Raw genomic sequence first — 22009 nt, 5'->3', positions numbered from 1 at the left:
GAAAATATTCATACTTCCCTGTTCTAGAGCAGCACCATTTGAGGTCTTGTCACTAAAGCATGAGTTGGCAGGGGAGATGTGACCTGCGTTCACTGAATTCACCAAGCGTTATGAAGGACCTTTCCCAGCAAGTTTCCCCTGTAAGGACTGTCCTAACTCTACATAATACATAGTTCAATGGGCATCCCAAGCGTATTCAACAGGGTTAAGGTCAGAGGTCATTGCGTGTGCCGGGCAAGTTCTTCCACTCCAAACCCACCAAACCATGGCTTTATGGACCTTGCTTTATGTACTTGGACACAGTCACACCGGAATAGATAAGGGTCTTCCCCAAACTTCTGTCCCTCCTACTCCAAATATATATAAATAAAAATAACACATTCCTTATAAATGATCCAAAGCTCAAGATTAAGAAAAAACAAACAGTGTGGCATGTTAGATAGCATTTTATCCCAATATAAAATTAAAAAAAACCCTACGCGTGCGGGGTATTATTCGTCATAGGTTGTTGAACATAAATCAGGGTTGGCATCTAATTTGTGGAAGAAATCCTAAGTAAAATTGTACATAGATATATACACTCACTGGCCACTTTATTAAGTATACATGTTAAATTGCTTATTAACACATAGCTAATCAGCCAATCACATGGCAGCAACTCAATGCATTTAGGCATGAAGATGTGGTCAAGACAACTTGCAAGTTTAAACCCGAGCATCAGAATAAGGAAGAAAGGTGATTTAAGTGACCATGGTTGTTGGTGTTGGTCTGAGTATTTAAAAATACTACTGATCTACTGGGATTTTCACGTACAACCACCTCGATGGTTTACAGAGAATGGTCCGAAAAAGAGAAAATACCCAGTGAGCGGCAGTTGTGTGGACGAAAATGCCTTGTTCATGTCAGAGGTGAATTGGCAGACTGATAGTAACTCAAATAACCACTCTTGTTACAACCAAGGTATGCAGGATACCATCTCTGAAATCACAACATGTCAAACCTTGAAGCAGATGGGCTACAGCAGCAGAAGAACACACCGGGTACTACCGTCAGCTAAGAACAGGAAACAGGCTACAATTCACACAGGCTCACCAAAATTGGACAAAGGAAGACTGGAAGAACGTTGCCTGGTCTGATGAGTCAAATTCCAGCTGCGACATTCAGATGGGGGTCTGACTTTGGCATAAACATGAAAGCATGGATCCATCCCGCCTTTTATCAACGCTTCATGGTGGTGGTGTAATGGTGTGGGGGACATTTTCTTGGCACGCTTTGGGCCCCTTAGTACCAATTGAGCATCATTTCAACAGCCCACCTGAGTATTTTTGCTGACATGTCTATCCCTTTATGCTCACAGTATACCCATCTTTTGATGGCTACTTCCAACAGGATAATTCACCATGTCACAAAGTTCACATCATCTCAAACTGATTTCTTGAACATGACAATGAGTTCGCTGTACTCCAATGGCCTCCACAGTCACCAGACCTAAATCCAATAGAGCACCTTTGGGATGTGGTGGAACAGGAGATTCCCATCATGGATGCGCAGCCGACAAATCTGCAGCAACTGCGTGATGCCATCATGTCTGTACGGACCAAAATCTCTGATCAATGTTTCCAGCGCCTTGTAGAAAGTATGCCACAAAGGCAAAAGGGGGTCCAACCTGGTACTAGCAAGGTGTACCTAATAAAGTGGCCAGTGAGTGTATATAGCTTTTACTGTTTTTGTAAAATGTATACTACATGACATACTATAGAAAAAAAGTGCTAGAAAGAGAAAGCCCTGTAATTGAAAAAAATATAATTGTGTGGGTGCTAAACATGGGACCTTTCCTGGATAACAAATATATGCTAAAACGGCAAAAAGCTCCAATCACATAGTGAAGTAAAATGTGCTTGAATTTATATACGCGTTAGCAACGGGTGTGACTGAAACGCCTAAACTCAATCTTTTGAAGAGATATCCACAGAGCTTTGGTCATACAGTGTATGTATATTGCTGAATATATATATATATATATATATAAAATCGCCCCGATCAGCCATAACATTACCACCTGCCTAATATTGTGTAGGTCCTCCTTTTGCCTTTAAAACAGCCCTGACCCATCGAGGGATGGACTCCACTAGAACTCTGAAGGTGTCCTGTGGTACCCATGAGGTAGCTTGGATTCTTACAAATATATTTAAAAAAAAATCCACCACCACGTTCTACTATTCAAAGTCATTTCCCGTTGTAGCATTGCCTATAACTTTATAGCACCAACCTTAAACACTGCTGTGTAAATATCTATATATTTTTGTTTTTCTTTCCGAATATATTATGCAAGAGAAACGGCCTTATGGCAAAACCAACCTTTTGGGGTTTTTCCATGAACACAGAATAGAACGCAGCATGTTATTCACTACACACTAGCCATAAGAAACAGTCGTTCTATAAATAAATTTTATTTCTTTTCAAATGATCACACAGTCATTAGCATATTAATAACAGATATGTTTATTACATATCCATCAGTGCGGATTCAATACCACTTGGAACATGCACATTGCCTTCAGACAAACCAGTTTCCAGTGCTTTTTTTTGTTTGTTTTTTTATTATTTTTTGTGTAATACACAAAACTGCAAAGCAATTTATAAATTACTTAGGAGGTATTTGGTAAAAAAAAAATTATATATATAATTTATAAAAACCAACCATTATTGCCCATATCTTTAATCATCTCTGCTGTTCAGCAAGAGCCTTTTATTTTAGATTTCCTATACTATCTGTTCATAAAACAGAAAACTCTTGAATTATTGTTGTAACGGTTTGAACTATTTTGACGCTCCGCAGATTTATTAAAACAAACCATATCAGGTAGTTTTGATCAGTGATTGCATATAAAAAAAATTAGATATGTCTTTGAACAATTTGTAAAAACAAAAAAAAAGGTTTTTGGGGAATTTACATTTGATTGCTGACATTAAAGGTGGTTCAGATGAAAGTAGTAGTCCTACTTTAGAAGTAGTAACTGATACTTTAAGGTTACTATTAGACAACTCAAGTTCAGCTGTTCTGGCTGTCATGATCCTCTGCTGGTTATCATGGAAGAGGCTTGGTTCATTACAAAAAAAGGTTAAGCTGCTGATTGCTTCTCCTCACGCTATACAGTCTTTTGTAAAACACATTTCTCCCTCTAGTTATAGTAGTTTAACAAAAATTTAAACCAGGGAGTGAATGGTATAACCTTACAAAGAAAAAAAACAAAAACAAAAAAAAACAGGTCTTGTGTCCCTACAGACATGGCAGTAAAATAACTCAAAGGCACTAAGAACAAAAGCAATACCCAAATAAAAAGTGTTCTAACAATAATTTACAATTTCACACAGTGCATACAAATTTGTTTATATGTCCTTTAAGTTAATGTTCTGTATCATTAAAAACCATAAGGCAACACATTACAGAGTAAACGAAATGATGTACCCAAAACACATTTTTTGTTTTGTACTGTTAAGATTTCTAATGCCTCTATGAAAACACAATATGGCTTGGCAAAAATAAAAACAAAAACATAAAAAATTTAAAATGCATAGTTTTGACCTTTCACCTTGATGAACAACTTTATAAAATTTTGCCCCCCTGTCTGCGTTTATATTGTAAGGCCGGCAGAAAGTGTAAAGTGAAGGCACTAGAGTTCAATTTGCCGCTGATCTTCTTGCACATTGAACCTGGAGTCTTTGCGAAACTGGCACAGATTGCGTAGGAATAGCTGCAGTTCTCATTTTGAGACATATTCATTTGCTCCCCCTTTTGTGCTTGGCCTTCGATATAAATGGCAATCCATTTATAGATGTAGTAGCGCCGATCTGTATGTATGTAAGGAAGGCTGCATTCCATTTCAACCGACAGGCTTTGATAGATATCCACAGACACTTTTTGAATAATATAAATATATATGAATATATACGTAGCTAAGCCTTGTTTTACTTGCATTACATAGTAATAATTCATCTAATCTACATTGAGGCAAACCCGCAATAAAGAAAAAAGTCACAGCATGCTTCTCGTGCTAAGCAAGGGGAAATGGAACTGCAGTCTTAACCCTGAAACCTGTGATACAGATGGCAGAAGGAATGGCTGTCTGTCTGAGCTGCTTCGAGATGTGATGGAAGACCCGATCCACAGAACCGTGGGGAAAGGTGTGCTTAGCTGTACAAGGGAAAATGGGTTTTACAAATTTTAAAAGATATTTTAAGGTTGAGAAATAAATAAAATGCACGGTGAACATATCACTGATTTTGTCCATCTCTGTTATTAAACATTTGCACAAAAAGTAGGTGTGCGTTATGCTGTATTAACATTATCAGATTTAAAGACCATTTCTGAGATAAATGGAAATTGGGCATGGCTGCCCTTTAAAAAAAACCCAACTCATTACAAAAGCGAACTTACAACCGTTTTTCACTTTTCATATCTTGAGTCTGAAGAATACAAACGTACATAACAGTTTATGAAGAGAATTCATCGTTCTCCCACGCTATCGATCGGTAACACCTTTACCTGGCTTTTCCGGATGCTGTTTTTGACGGCTTTCGGAAGGACTGGTTTGCTGATCTCGTAGACATTGTTCTCGGAGACACGCGAACAAAGTTTGTAGGTGGTGTTTTGGGGATTTTCTTCACCAAATGTGACACCCATTTCTTCTGTTCATCCTGAGTGCTTGCCAGCAAAAGCATATCCCGTGCAGAGGTCACATCATAACTCACTAGATACAAAAACAAACAAGAAACATGTGTTTCTAATATGTGGAAAATACATTCTATTTCAAAATAAAATTAAAGACTAACGGAAGGCTCGCTTTTTAGCAAAGAGACAAAAAGTTGTATTCCCAATAGTCTTCAAAAAACTGCCAAATGGCCCATGAGACACAACACAGACGTTTCCTACCTGTTCCCCAATTATCTTACTGACCTTTGCAAGGAGCAATCAACTCTTCCTTTTTATCCAAGTGATCTCTGTGGCACTTTACATGGCACCTTCGGCATTCCAATGCTGGAGGCGGTTTGAAAACATGCCACAAAGGTTTAGCACAAGCTTCACAATTTGCTGGAAAGTGGTAAAGGGTAGGAATGAACTCGTGGCCTTTATGATGGAGAAAGTTTGTCTTCTCCATTTGCTGCACAGGTTCTAACTCTTGGTCCTTCCTACATTCACCCTCATTGGCATAGAGTATCTGCAAGGAGAACAACACATGCATAATTACATATCTGTTCCCAGGTGTTTTGTCAATTGTTTTTTCTAAATCTTAAATGTTGACTTTTTGTGTCCCCCTAGCCCCCTTTGGCTTCTGCATTCAATTACGTGATTACATTTAAACAAGTAACATAACGCGTTTAAGACTGGATCACACTGTTTTGATCTAGCTTGCAGATATAAACCACGCGGAACGCGTTTTGATAACAGCTTATAAGCCTGACTGCTTTTGATTTTGACGGAATTACAGCACCACGTCGCATTAAAAGGCAGCAGAGAATTCAATCTCAGTACACGTGTTATTAATAGCGTTCCATTACATAATGAAGGCCCAACCTCTGCTGCAGGAAGAGTTTGGCTGGCCCTGTATAATGTATAGTTAATGAGTGAGAAGTCTCATTACACATTCAATAATAAAATGCATCCCCACATTCAGGCGGAAACTAAAAACTTGTCCCTTTCAAAAGGCGTTCTCACCCATCAGTTCCTAATCTTATTCGCCTTTCTCTTAAATTCCACCACCCACTCTTTCCCTTTAGCACATAGTTTGTGCTCTATATTAGTTCATAGATCGATCGAGAGGGCCAGATCAGCCCTCTTGCTGCATAAATCTTGCTACAGTTGGCCCATCATAATGAATAATGAAGAGTTAAAACCACCACTATCCCTTTAGTGAATAAACTCCTTTAGCATTAATCTTACCTAAGGTAAATAAACAAAATATAAGATAACAGAATTATATATATATATATATATATATATAATCATTACCTGAAATATTCTAGGGATCTCTTCAGTGTTTGCTCGATACACATCTCCTTGTGTCACAGGGCGGACATGGAAGAGCTTACTGAAAAAATACAAGACGCGCATGATTAATCTTGTTGAGTCTTTACATATTTATGGATACGCATAACAAAAGCTGGTAGAAGTAGCAATGCATTGGCTTGTTTCTCCCAAGAAAAAAAGCCACAACCCTGGCAGGAACGCGGTATGAGAGATAATCGGATTCTGCATAAATGGTACACCTGTATGTTTGAATACGCTTAAAGTGTTAGTGAAATGCATACATCATTAACTGTACTTACTCGATATCTAGTACCATGAATGGGTTGGACTGTTCCTTGTTCTGTTCGTCGTTGTAAAAAAGAATCTTTTTACTGCTAACCACCACATACTGTAGAGAGAAGGGAAATTGTTATACATTTGGCAGCCAAACTAAACGGTTAAGTACAGCGTATAGTGTAAATGATCCTCATGATATTCATGCATTTGAATTGTAACTTTAAAAAAAGATCGATACCTGTTTCTTCCACCCATATCTTTTGATGTTCCCTCTGTTTGGTATGGAGAGCCAGCCTTCAATTCTTGACTCTAGATTAAAAAAGAAAGTCGATTGAAACAAAGTTATTTCTGTCACTTGCCTGGCAACCGGAGCGCAGCGCGATAAATAGTAACATGCAGAATGAAAACAGCATAGCAGAGAATGCAGACGCTGGATTCTCGCCACTTCATGCTCGGAAACAAAAACTCGCTAAGAACGACGCAAGTCGAACATGAAGAGAATTCAAAAACAAAGACAAAAGAAGCCAAAGGTGATGCTAAATACAAATGGAGACTTAAAACATAAATGAAGGCATGAAGTGCAACAAGCAATCGATGTTCAACACATAGCAGGCAGGAAATGTTGAGTTCCATTTACTCACAGAGATTACAAGAATAGGAAAGAAATAAGGAATGCAGGAAGACTCGACTAGACGGAGAATAAAAGACAAACATTTTGTTTAGTGTGAAGAACAGGTTGGATCATTAGAAATTCACCATTCACATGGTTTGTGTACTGCATATGCTTAGCACTGCTATACTAACTCCCAAAGACAGTTATTCTAAACCCAGTACTACTAACAAAGGCACTGCAATGACACACACACACACCTACGAAACGATGATCCACCAACACCACTGTGTGCTAGCAAAATGAAACAAGATATGTCTGCTAATGTCATAAACAAACGTTTGCAGAAATATGCCCTTCGCCTTCCCTCATCTATTCCAACGCATAAGACTATTGCAGTTGTTTTTGAGCTTTCCTAAACACAATATAGGGTTCAGAAACCGCCCAACACACCTGGCTGGCAAAATCAGAAGAGAATTGTATACAAGACTAGCCAGAGAGCGATCGTAAGTAACCGTGTTATGGTCTGACCACAGAATGTGTTGTACACTGCTACATTCTTGGAAGAGAAATGAATGAATGAATGAATAGTAGACTTTACCAATCTGCATAATACAAGGTTAATTTCCAGACTACAAAAGAGGAAGAGAGCATTGGAAGAACGGAATTATAATTGATTGATCCATTATTTCAAATAATTTCTTTTAAAATTATTACAAATAATAGTATTGCATTGCTCATTTTAAATTTTTTTGCCCCTTTGTGCCATAAGCTGTAAGATATTTGCTTTGGCCCAGAACTATGAAGATATCAGAACGCTTTATGAAAAACAAGGTAGTAAACCAGAGATCTATGTTTAGAGAACGAAACATTATCTGCTGTAGGAAATGAATGAAGGCCCCATACTGAATAAATATCCCCTAACAGTACAAAATTGCAACTTACCCCCTATAACTCCATCTGCGTCATCTGGCTGTAGGCTGGCAACGCTGGTAGAATCCATACGCAACTGAAGGTCTGCAAGCCTAGCACGCAACTGCTCAATATCACTTTCTTTACTGTCTAGCTGCATCTGCAGGTCGTTCCTGTTACTGCTTTCTTCAGTCAGTTGCTGGAATATATGCAGTTAACATGAAGTATTACGAAGTATTAGAAAATACCCCAAAAAAACCTAAAATGACAAACATTCATAAAGCAAAGCCTGCCATGTGCAGCATTAAACTGTCTTACCATTAACATGTCATCTAGTTCCTTCTGGTACTTGGCTACCATCTGGTTATATTTCTCCTTCTCCTGGTTCAGGTCCAGTTGTAGCTTTCTATTTTCCTTCTCTTTCTTTCTCAAATCTTGCGTATTTGCTTTCTTTCGGTCCAATTTAAAATCTTTTCTGTTCATTATTTCAGCTAGTTTGTTCACAGCCTAAAGACAAACAATCATTTGACTTATACAGACATCACATGGTAAAAGGCCATCATTACTAGAGACAATCCAGTTATTTCCCATAACGCTGTATTTTCACAACATTTTACAGTGTGCTGTTCACGGGGCGCAGCCAAAGTGCTGAGCAACAAAGTGATGTGACACCACACACCCTCGCCCCATTTTATATCTCATCTCCTATAATCATGGAGGGGAAGGTTGTTGGTTCTCCAGTGCTCCTTTGCCATCTCTGGTGTCTACGCTCCTTCACTCTTCCTGGCCCATCTCAAAAACTGACTGAATGGGTATGAAGTTCTGGAAAATCACCTATTGAGCTCCACTATTCAGTCTTGGGCACCACAGATAAGAAAACGAAAGCTGCTTGAGTGAGCCAGGAAAAGATGGAATCGTGATGCCGTTTATTGGGTCAATATCGAAAAAGAAAAATGTAGGTCACACAAGCTTTAGCGATTTTAAACATCGCTTCTCCAAGGAGTAATCCCAAACGGTTCCATGACTCCACATCTTTTTCCATGTTCACCCGCAAAAAAAGAAAGAAAAACGCCAATGAATGACTACCCAGACGCACAGGTGCTTTGCTGTCCTGTTGGGGAGGTGAGGACAAGTAACTGTCCCTAAATACCTTGAAAAAGAAGCATTCAGGCCCATAAATAAAGCATTTTAACAAATAGATTAAACACAATAAAAATATAGCTGCACATTATAAAGGCTAATATGCAAATGAATAACGAAGGGCAAGTACCAAGATAAGAAAAGTACCGATAATCAAAGTTTCCTAACTTGGCTTGTCTCAGCTCACCTGAGCCAGACCTACTGGTTCCTGTAACTGCACAGTTGTTGGGAAATTGAAAATGTTAAAACTCTCCAAAGAAAACTCAGAATAAAGACTATAAAGAGTATATTCAAACATATCAAAAAGGATTGCACGGTTACCTGGGTTTTGAGGGTTCTCTCTGTGTTAATACTTTTCTCGTATGTAATTTTCAAGGTGCTAATTTCATCGTGTTTCTGTCTAAGTTCTAGAGAAAAGTAAACCAAATATACATCACTTACATTTCAACTTAACAACAAGAGTAAAGGACTTACGGCTGCAGAGATAAAACACCCAAAGGTATTTCATACACAAACATAATGAGACTTGCTGGCAAAAGCATAGACATCACAGTAAATAAAGAGTACATGTCTGCGAGCACATGGAATACAAAACTCTCCAAAGAATAAGGAAAAGGCTAAGATTAGTGGGCAAATTTATGGAGACAAGGTCAACCTATTCTGCTTTCACACTTGGAAGTCAAGCTGCTATCTATGTCAAACTGCTTGCTGAAACACCAACATAACTTTTTGAGATGCAGAAATCTGTATTTCCACTATATTACACATACGACCAGCCAGCAGCGTAGATAACCCACTAGCTGGCCATATCCAAACATATTTCACATAGACCACTGTGGAGGAACGCACGCACCTTCTTCGAGCTTCGCTGCCTTTTCACTTATCTCCGTGTTTTCTTTAGTAAAACCCTGAACGTCTTTGGTTAAAGTGCTATTTGTTTCTTCCAGCTGCAGAGATAAAGATAAAAATACAACATACGTAAATGACTTCATATGCATTATACTCACTGAAAATAATAATAGAAACCAAAGGGGGAAAAAGAAAAACTTAAATCACTAGAGTAAAAAAAAAAAAAAAAAAAAAAAAAAAAGGTAACACGTGTAACATAGCTAAGTTACCCAAAACTAAATGACGCTTTTACCTTTTAATACCATTTAAAACATCAAATAAAGAAGTAGTCATACAATGTTATATACAAGTTAATCTTAAATATGCCTTCTGTAAGAGCTGCCAAAATGAACAAAACAGTGGAATAATAACCCTTGTGATTTTAAAATTAATTGCAATCCAAAGAGGGAGTGCAATTAGTGGCCTGGAGTTCTGTGTTACAATACAACAGTTGCAGATATGTTTAAACACTATAGCAGCTTGTGCTGTGTGCTACAAGCATACCAGTAGGCACCATTTTTATACTGGATTATAGGTTCCTAAATGGGAACCTCTGAGGCTTGGGTGGTGCAGCTTGGAACACATTACGGTTATAAACAATAGCAAGTCGTGCTTCACAATGGCAGGAAACATGAACTCTGCGAGCGGAGGTTACAACAATGAAGCAGTTAGAACGATCCTAAGGGGTTATTCAAATGTGTTTTCTATTCTCGTGGACAGTACCTGCTACTACTTAATCCTTTGTAGAGAACTAAATCAGGAAGTCGGTGTTAACGTGAATGGTTCCCAACTTCTGCGGTTCAGGACCCATTTCCTTTACTTTAATTATTCTTAAATACCCAACACAAGAAAGCGGTGTCTAAAGAGTTCACACCTTGCGTATCGTTTGGTCCTTCTCCACAAAATCGTGCCTGCTTCTTGAAGACAGCTTTTTATTCTCTTGAGACAGCTCAAAACACTGCTCTTCCAGGAGCGCCCGGGCAAGCTGTTCCGATTCCGCTTTAGTAACAGCCAGATCCAACTGGGCAGCCAGAGCCTCTCTGCAAGACAGATGGCATTCACTGTACTTCGCAACATCGCAATCTCATTCATTTACATTTTAAAGCACCGTTTATTTATATCCCATATGATTGAGTCAAACAATCATGCATATGATTATATGATGTGCATATTACATACAAAACAAGAAATTGCCTACATACTCTATGAAGGTGTCTGTCTAAAAGATCGAAACACACCAATAAGAAATGTGCGTGGTACAATACGCTCATCATTTCAATATTCTAATTTAAAGATAAAAGCCAATATTTCATTATTGGAAATATAAATCGATTATTCTTTTAATTAGTCTCTCTTAGTGAGGAAAAACATCTGTCCCACGGCCTAAAGACCTTCAAAGAAGATCTAGAAACATACTTGTCACCGAGAACTTCATGCAGTTTTTTGTCAAGTTCTTGGTTTTGCTTGGTCTTCTCTTCCACTTCTTCTTTCAGTTCTTTAACCTGAGTTTTGTAAAGGGTCTGTACAACAAGAATGAAAATGTGTTTTATTATTAAACTGCCATGGGGCTTACGAAAAGTAATTCGTTTGATGTACAAAATGGCTCTGTGAAACACGGCAAGTGTTCTTCTCTGTTGGAAACCCGACTAGGCCAAACAACATTTTGCCGTATTCTGCCAGGATCTATTATGATTCGCAGTGGTATTTCTACCTTGGCAGCAACACTAACAGGGCTTCATGTGAAATGGGTAAAAATGGGTCCCCATATGCCTTCATTGGGCTGCCTGGTAAGCATGCTGGAGTATAAAGAGTTTTGTGGTGCCAGATATGGATGCCACGTATCAAAAAGAAAGGAGTACTTGGAAAATATATATGTATGCTATTTCGCACAGCCAATGGTTTAGTTTGGTTAGAAAACTATTTTCAAAATAGTAACATAGTTCATAAGGTTGAAAAAAGACCAAAGTCCATCAAGTTCAACCTATATACATATTGTGTCCCTACTGTGTTGATCCAGAGGAAGGCAATGAACAGATTGAGTTTGCAAAAATAGATATACTTACAGAGAAATACTGTTCAGCTTCAAGTTGATCTTGGAGTTCCCTCATCTGACCTTCATTACCTCTGTATTGCCTGGGAAAAGGACAAAGATGGTCAGACTGCCACAGAGGCACTCGTCTCTAAATTATGAAATCTTACAACTAGAATCTCTATAATAAGACAGACTTGGGTAACTAAGTAACACAGGTGGTCATCGTATTATTTTCAAACGGAAGAGCGCAGTAACGGCTTATTAAAGCTACATTAACAGCAAAACACCCACTTTCCATCAAATTAAAATACACTGTTGAATGTGACTGATAATCAGTGTCATGCCTTAGAGGAACATTTTCAGGCATTACATCTTTTGAGCCATTTTTACTGGCATTATTTTGCAATTTGCTGTTTGGTTGGACATACCGTGCATTATGTCATCTATACCACTGGATTTACTATTTATTAGAATATATACTTTTTTTGTAACAGAAAGTTACAAGTAGCACACAGGGAACGGTTGTAATAGTCATTTTTCTGATTGCAATGATAATAGGATATCCTAAGAATGTGTTAATGACTGCTTCATGCAGTGCCTAATCCAGGCAGCAAGTACTATAAACTAATTAGAAGAGCCAAACTTTTATCCTGTTTTGCAAAGCTTTAAAGTTCCCACAGCGTCCTCCAAACAAAAGCGAGACAAGAGAAGGCACATGGAAAGTTTTTGGTCAGACCTTCTACAAAGCTCAAGGATGCACTGATTTAATAGTATGTTCTCCTAAATCCATATTTAAAGCTCTGAATGGGAAGCACTGCATTAGTACAGAATTACTAGTAGTGGGTCTAATATTGTCCTTAGTATGAACTAATTCATATATATAAAAAAAAAAAAAAAGTGCAACATATTCAGCAAAACCTGGTACAATACAATAATTGACCACGTAGGAGAAAGAAGTGTTTTGGTGTGGCCCAACCTAGCACAGCAATATCATTTTACTCCTTTACTGGCTAGGAACATATTAAAGAACAAGCCAAGAATGCCACTCATTAAGTAAATTACCCCGCTCTCTCCCAGACTTTATGTCACCAGCTGTCAAAATAGAGTACCAAGGAAAAACATGTAATTGGCAGCTGAAATTGCCAAGTTCATATCAGACGGACAGCATGGAGAAAAGGGGAAAAGCTACATTCCTCATGGCTTAGGTTTCACAACACTAGCAACAATGTTTGGTACCCGAGAGTCTATCATCCGCAGTACTCGGCACATTAATGAATGCTTACTTGGTTAGTTGAACCAGTTCAAACTCTAGCAATCTCTTCGCTTCCAACAACGTATTTATCTCTTGCTTTAAATGCTTCTCTGATCCCTTCAGGTTGTCTGCTTCAAACGCTTGCACCTTCAGTTCATTCTGCGTCATGTGCCTCCTCTTCGTCTCTTGCTCCAACTGCAGTGTTAGCTGTTTAACCTAGAAAACATAGTATATACACAAAGAATTAGGTATGTTCTGCTCACCATGTGTGAAGGGATAGTGGACGATACATTGATACATAAGAATAGCATTATCATTTATCGTTTCATATAGCGCTGTACAAAAGGTAGACAGAACATGATTGCTATATAACAAAATGGCATTCAGAAACAGATGAGAAGGGCCCTGCTCCAATGAGCTTACAATCTAGAGAGTAATACGTTTAAAAAATGAAAGCGTGTCTAAAGGAATAGCCCATATATTTAAATACAATTACATAAAAATGCTGTATAATATTCCTAATATCCCAATCCAATAAAGTAATTTGGTGCAAAACATCGAAGGCTTTGGGAGAATCTTGAGACTGCCCATAACGATGTTACTTCTATATAATTTACTACTACTACTTCCTCGGCATGAGAAAATCCTCAGAAAAAGTCTAAGGGCTTAAGGGTAAAGTTTGCCAAAAGCAATTCTAAAAATCCAAGAATTGTGCTTGTAATGCCTTAATTTGAAAGTCAGTCAACCCATATCAGAATTCTAAATACTATAATTTATACCCACTATGGCATTAAGCACGACGAAACATACCTTAACAGAATTATGTCAACATACTACTTAGCGGTTTGTGAGGATGGATCAACCTCTTAACCAGAGGCTGTGCTATGAATTTATGTCACTCTTATGTTTTACTGTATTATGGTATATAATTAGGATTAGTCTTAGTGCCATAACATTTCTATTCAGAGCAAAACACTTGGCTACACAATATGTTATAGACAAACATGGTCACTGTTGCAGAACATTTAATGGACTGGTTATTCAGGGCCAGACTGGCCTACCGCGAGATTTCCCGGCAGGCCACCTCCCCTGGGCCGGTCACCTAATTATATATGTGGCCGCCAACGAAGCTGCAGGAGCAAAATCGATCACTCCCATCCTGCGTATGCCAGTCAGTGCTGTACCGGATGTGATGTCAACACTAACTGGCAGATGCACGAGGCAAGAACAGACTGGCAGACCGCGGTTGAGGTAAGGGGGAGCGAGAGAAAGTATGTAAGTATCCATAAGTGTGTGCATGTGAGCATAAATGTGTATGTGTACCTGTGTAGGTGTCTGTGTGCGTTAGAATGAACGTATAAGTGTTTGGACAGGCAAAGGTGGCATAGGCAGACTGTTTGGGGTTGCAAAGCTGGCACCGTGGGACATGTTGCTTGTGAAGTTAGGGACCTGGGACAATTTTCACACTGGGGCCCTGTGGTTTCTTGTTACGCCCACGTTAAATTGTATGAATTACAAAAAATTGTTTTGTGTGTTTTTACATGTATCATATTTAGGACTGTGTTTTTCAAATAAACTTTAAAATGCAAAGTTTGGCCCTGAACCTGACATGTGCAGTGTGCCCTAAAAATGGTGCCATGTATAAACCTGGTATTCTATTATCTCCAGGACTGGTTTTAATTCCCAGTCCAGGCCCTGTGGTGAACCTCACACATTTGCAAAAGAAAACAAACAAAAGCCCATTGCTAGAAGATCTATTACCTATACCTATAGCTTTCTAAACAGCCCCTGACCCCTGCTAATGCCATCATGCTAATGCTGCTTTCACATCAGCAAGGGCAAAGCCAGCCACAAGTAGGGATTTTATCCAAGAAAACACATCTAGATGCTTAGAAATGTTTCTCTAATACAGAATGGCGGTTAATTCTTACCTCCTCTTCCAGCCTCTCCTTCTGCTGATTAAGGTGCTCTATTTTCTGACGAGACTGTTTGAGGTCAAAATCTAGCATTGAGCACTGCTTCTCTATCTCCACTCTCCGGTTCTCTGCTTTCTCCTTCGCTGCTCTTTCTGCCTTCACTTTCATTTCCATCTCTAAAAATGACAGACATCCGAAAAATGGAAAAACGTTAATTTGTTAAAGTTCTAAACTATATCACAGTATCAAATAAAAACAAAACATAAAACAGAGGTTGTTTATTTCCAAATTAGAAAAAAGGGCAGAATTGGGGAGAGATAAATGCTAGAACAGAGCACTAGTTCATAATAAACAGAAGGAGACATTTGCTTTATCAAGACAGCTAGAAGTTTGCTTTGGAGTGAGATGGCCCCAATAGAATTTCTAACAAATGGGCAACATAGTAATATTGGTAAATGTTAGGGTAGCCCAAACCTTTCTTGCAAATGTGGATGTAGGTAACATACCAAAATCTTGGTGTTTATATCACTGGGTCATAAGGCTGAACGTTAAGTTGCCAGCCGTCCCTGGGTGTCGACACACCATAACCCATATGTAGTGCATGATATTCAGGATCGTTCTTTCAAGCAAAGTAGAAACACGGCAGTTTATTGGCTTGAGCGTGTTAAGAAAAAGAAGCAGAAGACCTACCACACATAGCAACTGACTTTTCCTCTTCAAATGTCTGGTGTTTGTCACTGAGCCGGGCCTTAGTCACCTTATGCTCATTGATCTCCTGCTCCAGTCGCTGCTGCAATGTCTTCAGTTTGTAGTTTAAGTCGATTTCTAAATTATTTTTTTCCTGTTCAAAAAAGTAAAACATTAAATTGGCACCTTCCAATCCGTACTGCAGTACTAGACTCATCAGGACACTGAAGCCTACATGGTCGAAACATGCCACATAACTGCTGCATAAAAAGCACACAGCAGGATCCGCCACTTTAATGTGATTTTTTTTCAACATTTCTGTAAAGTTACAAGTTCTATGGATGCAGCAGTGTTCTGCTTTAAGGTACAGTACAGCTCCACTACATTATACAAAAAACACCTGAATACACGGTCTAGAACCCCTATATAAATTTGTTATATGTACGCGAGTATAAAATTACCAATGGATAACCAACTTGTTCAATCTATTAAGACATGAAAGGGGTGGAAAATAGAAAGAGTTAAGTAGACTTTAAAAAAAAAAAGTTTATTCTAGAACTATTTCAAGAAGTGTCCTTACTCTAGTATATATGGGAATGTTCTTGTTGGGTTTGGAAAAGAAAGCAGTTTATGCAATTTCACCAGTTCCTTTCACGTAAAGAAGTGTCATGACATTGATTTGCCGCTGTTTCAGGAATATGGAGAGCAAAATACAGTCTGATTCTACATTCAGTATGCCTTCCGTGGTGTAGCAAGCAACCACTGTAATGAAATGCTCTGCCTGCAGAACACACGCATACAGCATCTTGCGAAGGTATTCATACCGATTCTCTCATATTAAATGAGTTACAATAACCACACCATACCTTTTCAGAGTGGTTGAGGTGATCTTGGGCTTGTTTCCTTTCTGCTTCCACCCTGTCAAGATTGTTTTTGAGATGTTTCAACTCCTCTTGTAAAGATGTCATTCGAGCTGTTTGATAGTAAAAAGAAAAACCCAGTGTAAGGTAAACTCTCAGATGCATAAAAGGCAAAATTACAAAGTTTCATTTTTTTGCTTATCAAGCGACTAGATGCCATCATCTGTTAAACGTTCACCTGTGTCTACGGGCACAGGTATTGGAAGTATGCTTTCATATATGCTGCATTCAGGACTTAAGCAGGCACTGCTGCCAAGCCACCAGCATGGTAGACAAGTAGGCTATGATCTAGTAGAGTTTTACATGCACATGGGGGGGGGGGGGGGCAATGGACTTTTCCCCCCAAAGTGAGAAACAGACAGGACTGTTTTTTCACAATTAAACTTATTATGCTATTGCTCGCTACAATGGTATATTAGATTCATGTTTCAGTTGAGGCTGAAATGAGCTGTACCTTGTAGATCACCAATCATTTCAGACCCTTGACTCCTGTCCCTTCTCTCTGAATCCAAGGCTGCCTGGAGCTGGAACAACTCCTTCTCCACCTGTAGCTTGCTGCTTTCCAACAGTCTGCATCTCTCCTGTAGCTCGCGGTTCAGCGCTTCTAGCTGGCTCACCGTCTTGCTCAATTCACTTTGACTTTTTCTTAACCGTGCAGCTGTGTCAGACTCTGTCCTCAGCAAATCGTTTGCCTCTTCCAACTTCAAGACAAAACATATCATTTAGCCAAATGTAAATAGCAGTCATTGCATTGCTTTACAGCACAATACATGACCGGCATTATTTGCACGCTAAACAAAGGCTCTGCCAACGTATCTATTTTAGCTAAGCAATAAATATCGTCATCGCTGAAAAACTTACTTGCTTCTGTAGTTGTGTTATTTTTTCATTTGTGACGTGTGAATTCTGGCTTATTTTCTTTAAGTCTTCTAACTGGTCCTTTAACGTAGATACTGTGTAAGACGACAAGGTAGAAAAGAGCAATGGATATTACAAGTGCATGTACAGATTGGATCACACTTGGCAAATCCAAAGAGGCCATTTTTAGATCTGGCCCCTGACGTTTTGGGTTCTTTTGTCTGGCTGGCCCCCCAACATCTACTTCAAACGGTTACTCGTACCAAGAGACCGTGAAAGAGACGGTCTAATACAGACACAGAGCGTCACACTTGAGAAGCAGACCTATTGCCAAAAGTAATTATCAATCAATAGAGCAAAACAGTGTCTGTATGACATGGGCATTTTACTAATTTTTCACCAATTATTACGCGGCCATATTACTTAAGTGGCGCTGTTAATCCTCCAACTGCCAGAGGAGTACATCGATCAATTTCCTTGTGGCATTCGTAGGGTTAAATGTAGCATAACCTAAAATCCAAACTTTATTGCACAAATATTAACAGGATTGCTTGAACTCTGATCCTTTTACCTATAATCAAGGCCACATGTGCTTACACAAAAGGCATATCACCTTCACTCCTGTCAGAAGCCCGGAAACACATTCCACAATACGAAGAATTAGGTTCGATACTAAAGACATTCCTTCGAACATTTTAACCCTGATTAATTGGTGGCTTGCCTTCATTTTCCACATTCCTGCGCTTTTCGCTCTCCTGCTCTGCCTTTCTTTGGTATTCATTCATTCTGTGCTGCAGCATCATTTTTTCCTTTTCAATTTGAGACACAAGCGATTCCAAGTTTTTTCTTTGATTTCCCTAAAAATCACAAACCGTGAAGTGATTATGCCTTATGCAACAAATTATTTTTAGCTACAATTAGCATTTTTTTTCAGGTGCTGGAGTGGAAAAAAATAAATAAAAAAAATTATATATATATATATATATATATATATCCCGCTGCCATTTGTTCAGGCAAAAAAACCAAAAAACGCAGGGTAAAAAAAAAAAAAAAAAAAAAAAAAAAAGGTTCTTTTCCAGCCCACATATAGCAGCGCGAGCAAGAAAGAAGTACATTCTAGCAGGAAAAGGTAATGGGAATGCAGAATACTTCTAATGGCACTTAGTGACTATACTGCACAACAGACAAGGAAAACGCCTCTGAAGATTGCAGGCTTAAAGAAAAGGAATGCAATCAAGTACACGTAAATATTGTTCTAATAAAAACATTACTCGCGTGAAACGTTCTAAACCGTCAAAAAATATACCGATATGTGACTATAACAAACACATGGGGCAAACAAGCATGTCAAGACTAGAAGAGACCAATATTATTGTTGTACATCCCAAGTATTAAGCACACCCACACGATGCCCCACAAAGAAACTCTGCAAGGGAAGAAAAACAAACTAGCTATCAATTAATGATCACGAGCCAGAGCATTATGAAGACATTGGAAATAAAATGAATCAGGTGTAAACACAGGAGGGGCTGGCAAAAGTAGGTGGACTATTTCTCCCACCCCAATGAATCATTTAAGGACGTATTCGCCCGTATGCAGTGGATCCCGAACACTACATGTATACATATCTATTAAAAATATATGCATACAAGAAATGCATACCTCTTCATCCAGCTCCTTCATTATTTTGTCTAGCTTGATGTTGGACATTCTTTAAAAGATAAAGAAACACAAACGTTACCATTGATTTGTTAGAACCGTCAACCCTTACAAAACCATAGCTTGTAAAAGCAATCTCAACAACCAAGACCCAGACGAGACCCCATCCGGCCCACCGTTTTACAGAAACATAGTATTAGAGCCAGGGGCTCGGCACAAAGGAGACGTTTCGCCAACGGCAGAGAAAGCCCAGCAACGCAGCTTTCTTCCTTACATCATTCACCAATTATCCCGTGTTAATAAAAAAAGGGTGTATGTTGCCAAGAACATTTCTAAAATGGCAAGTACTATAAAATATGCTTCATACATATAAATTAAGCACATGGCAATTTTATAGCCGAATCGGGCCAGCAGCAGAAGGTTACCATTACATGCGCCGACACGTTCGATAAATTAAGGGCGAGCCGTAAGCTCAACACGTAGCGTACAGCAGTCTACCTGAACTTTTGCTCCATCTCATCTTTTAATTGCATTTCATTATGCAGTTGCTCTTCAAGTTGATAGATATTCTTCTGAAGATTTTCCACCTGGAAAAACACCATTTTTTTTTTACCAATATTTTTGGGGCCAAAAATACAATTCTAGATTTAAAAACATACATATGCTGCTTTCATCAGCTTTTACAGGTCACTTACGCAAGATGCATAAGTAGTCTAGTGTATCTCCAGAGTAGGGAAATGCAATGGTCATGAGGCAGGGTTTATTCACTAAAATATATGCTGCGAGTAAGTTGGGACAACGAATACGCTCAGGAATTAAGCCTACATTTTCTACATATCACATTAAGGTTTATTACACGGAAGACTGAAAAAGCAACAATTTATTACACATCCAAGTGATGCATGGAAGGTTAATAAAAGCACGGGACAAACATGCCACATACCAGGTTTTTATCCACATTGGAGCTGCTCCTGTTGTCATCCGTACTTGCAGCGGAGTCAGATAAATACCTGCGACACAATCAGATCAAAAAAGGTTTTATATCTGTCGTCAGCTTCAACATACCTGGTTTGCAACCGACTTGATACATGGCTCGGAGCCTACTTACTGCCTGTTACTGTAATAAGTGAATCCTACAAAAGGTAGTTGGTTGCCAACAAACGCTTTGGGGATCGGAAAAGTTTCCTCATCTGCTTTATCTTCCTCCAGGTCATCAAAATTGCTTGTGTCAATGTCACTGGTTAGATCAGGGACAACAGGAGCTACAGCTAAACACAATTTAAATAAAATTAAAGAGTTACGTTTCACAAGGTTACTAATGGAAATGAAAGTAGATCCTTTAAATACTGATCTACAATGACATCAAAACATAGAATCTGATGACAGATAAGACTCATTTTTCTTGATAATGCCTCACAGACAAATCAATGTCATAGAAAATAATCCAACAAAGTAAAAGTAATATTCTGACACACTTTTTGTTAGACTAGCGAATCCATTCGATCTCAGGCCAGGCCGCTCCCTATGAATACAGATGTCTGCCGGCACGCACAAAGCACTTACTATCTCTCAGAGTCTCCCACGCCCACTGATCATTTTTGAAGAAGAGATGTCGTTTAATTTCCTCCACCCCGTTTCGGCCAAGTCGAACTTCCCTAGATAGAAAAATGCATTTCAATCATCGGATTCACCATGGGAATTAGTTTGCTCGCCAGCTGTTTAAACTCTTTCTAGATACATTAAATAGAAAGCTTAAATCCACTAGCCAGGCTCTGCAGAGACGGCCAAGCCTCATTAACTTTTGGATACTTTACCCTGTCTGCCCCTATACACATTAAATGCATGGATGCCAACACTGTGAGCCTTCGTCTAGTGCCATTTTAACCTATCGGATTGGGCTAAACCAGGGATACCCTTGGGATCCGCTCTTCCTTATTTGCTGGCCAATGATAGCGCAAAGCCAGCAAAGTTGCTCCACATGGATGACACCATTTTTTATCTGGGAGAATTACACAAGTTTGTATTGTTGTGTAAGTTAAGGCCAAACAGATCAGAGTATGTGTATCAGAGTGTATATATTGGGGTAAGAGTATCATACTTTCTTTGCTGTGTGTAAAACCCGCTCCACAATCAAAACTGTGGAGTTTCCAAAAAAACGCCAAGCAAAAAAATCCAAATTGAGTAAGAATTTGTTTTTCCAGCTTTTGTTAATACGGTCGGACTTCTTTTTAATTTATAGGCAATATAATTATATAAAGTGCGTGCGTTTAAATATGTTATGTTAGAATTTAATCAAGATATATGTATAAATATTGTGATAGGGTGATGGAGAATATATTAGTAGGCTAGAACATTTAATTTTAGTGAGAGGAAAACTATTCTAGATTAATCTCCTTACTTTCACAGCACACACAAGCTTAGACAGTTGAGGAGCTGCAAGAGCAAACATATCCGGTCCAGACTGTCAACGATCGCTAGCACGTGGCTAGGAGTCTTTTTGCTGCTTTAGCATTCTCAGATGTATGATATTTCTTACCTGTCGGTGAGGAATGCGCAGATCAAGTTCTTCGCTTCTTTGGAGATATCACTGTCTTCAGGAAACGTGAGCGAGTTCTTATGGTTCATGATTTTGCTGTATGTTCCAACCAAGGAATCCGCATAAAAGGGTGTATCTCCTAGAAGATTGAAGGAGAACAAATGGGACTCGGCGGGACAATCACTCATCGCCATATGATCACGCATCACGATAAGGACATTAAAAGTTTCCAGATGCAGGAGGAAGAAAAATGCAAGAAAAAATAAAAATCCTAAGAGTTTATGGAGAGGTACAT

General features: G+C 38.8%; 1 protein-coding gene across 1 annotated transcript in view; it reads right to left on the bottom strand.

Annotated features, from left to right (window-relative positions):
- Positions 1 to 4542: 4542 nt before the first annotated feature.
- Positions 4543 to 22009, bottom strand: part of LOC149287833 (rho-associated protein kinase 1-like) — a 42099-nt gene continuing 24632 nt past the window's right edge. Inside the window, exons 8-32 of the mRNA XM_089492383.1 lie at positions 21715 to 21853; positions 20742 to 20833; positions 20287 to 20446; positions 20122 to 20188; positions 19677 to 19765; positions 19182 to 19230; positions 18241 to 18376; positions 17523 to 17614; positions 17116 to 17362; positions 16608 to 16714; positions 15745 to 15895; positions 15070 to 15230; positions 13170 to 13354; positions 11918 to 11987; positions 11271 to 11374; positions 10729 to 10894; positions 9820 to 9913; positions 9288 to 9373; positions 8145 to 8333; positions 7860 to 8025; positions 6543 to 6613; positions 6328 to 6416; positions 6011 to 6089; positions 4958 to 5219; positions 4543 to 4751 (exon numbers count right to left, since the gene is read on the bottom strand). Of these exons, the coding sequence (XP_089348509.1) occupies positions 4543 to 4751; positions 4958 to 5219; positions 6011 to 6089; positions 6328 to 6416; positions 6543 to 6613; positions 7860 to 8025; positions 8145 to 8333; positions 9288 to 9373; positions 9820 to 9913; positions 10729 to 10894; positions 11271 to 11374; positions 11918 to 11987; positions 13170 to 13354; positions 15070 to 15230; positions 15745 to 15895; positions 16608 to 16714; positions 17116 to 17362; positions 17523 to 17614; positions 18241 to 18376; positions 19182 to 19230; positions 19677 to 19765; positions 20122 to 20188; positions 20287 to 20446; positions 20742 to 20833; positions 21715 to 21853 (3260 nt within the window). The remainder of the gene's footprint in view (positions 4752 to 4957; positions 5220 to 6010; positions 6090 to 6327; positions 6417 to 6542; positions 6614 to 7859; positions 8026 to 8144; positions 8334 to 9287; positions 9374 to 9819; positions 9914 to 10728; positions 10895 to 11270; positions 11375 to 11917; positions 11988 to 13169; positions 13355 to 15069; positions 15231 to 15744; positions 15896 to 16607; positions 16715 to 17115; positions 17363 to 17522; positions 17615 to 18240; positions 18377 to 19181; positions 19231 to 19676; positions 19766 to 20121; positions 20189 to 20286; positions 20447 to 20741; positions 20834 to 21714; positions 21854 to 22009) is intronic.

This window comes from Sceloporus occidentalis, unplaced genomic scaffold, assembly GCF_023333645.1.
Source record: "Sceloporus occidentalis isolate IW3139 unplaced genomic scaffold, rSceOcc1.0.p SCAF_56, whole genome shotgun sequence".
NCBI classification, from domain to species: Eukaryota; Metazoa; Chordata; class Lepidosauria; order Squamata; family Phrynosomatidae; genus Sceloporus; species Sceloporus occidentalis.
Note: the sequence above shows the minus strand (reverse complement) of the source record. Positions and strands in the feature narration are given on the sequence as shown.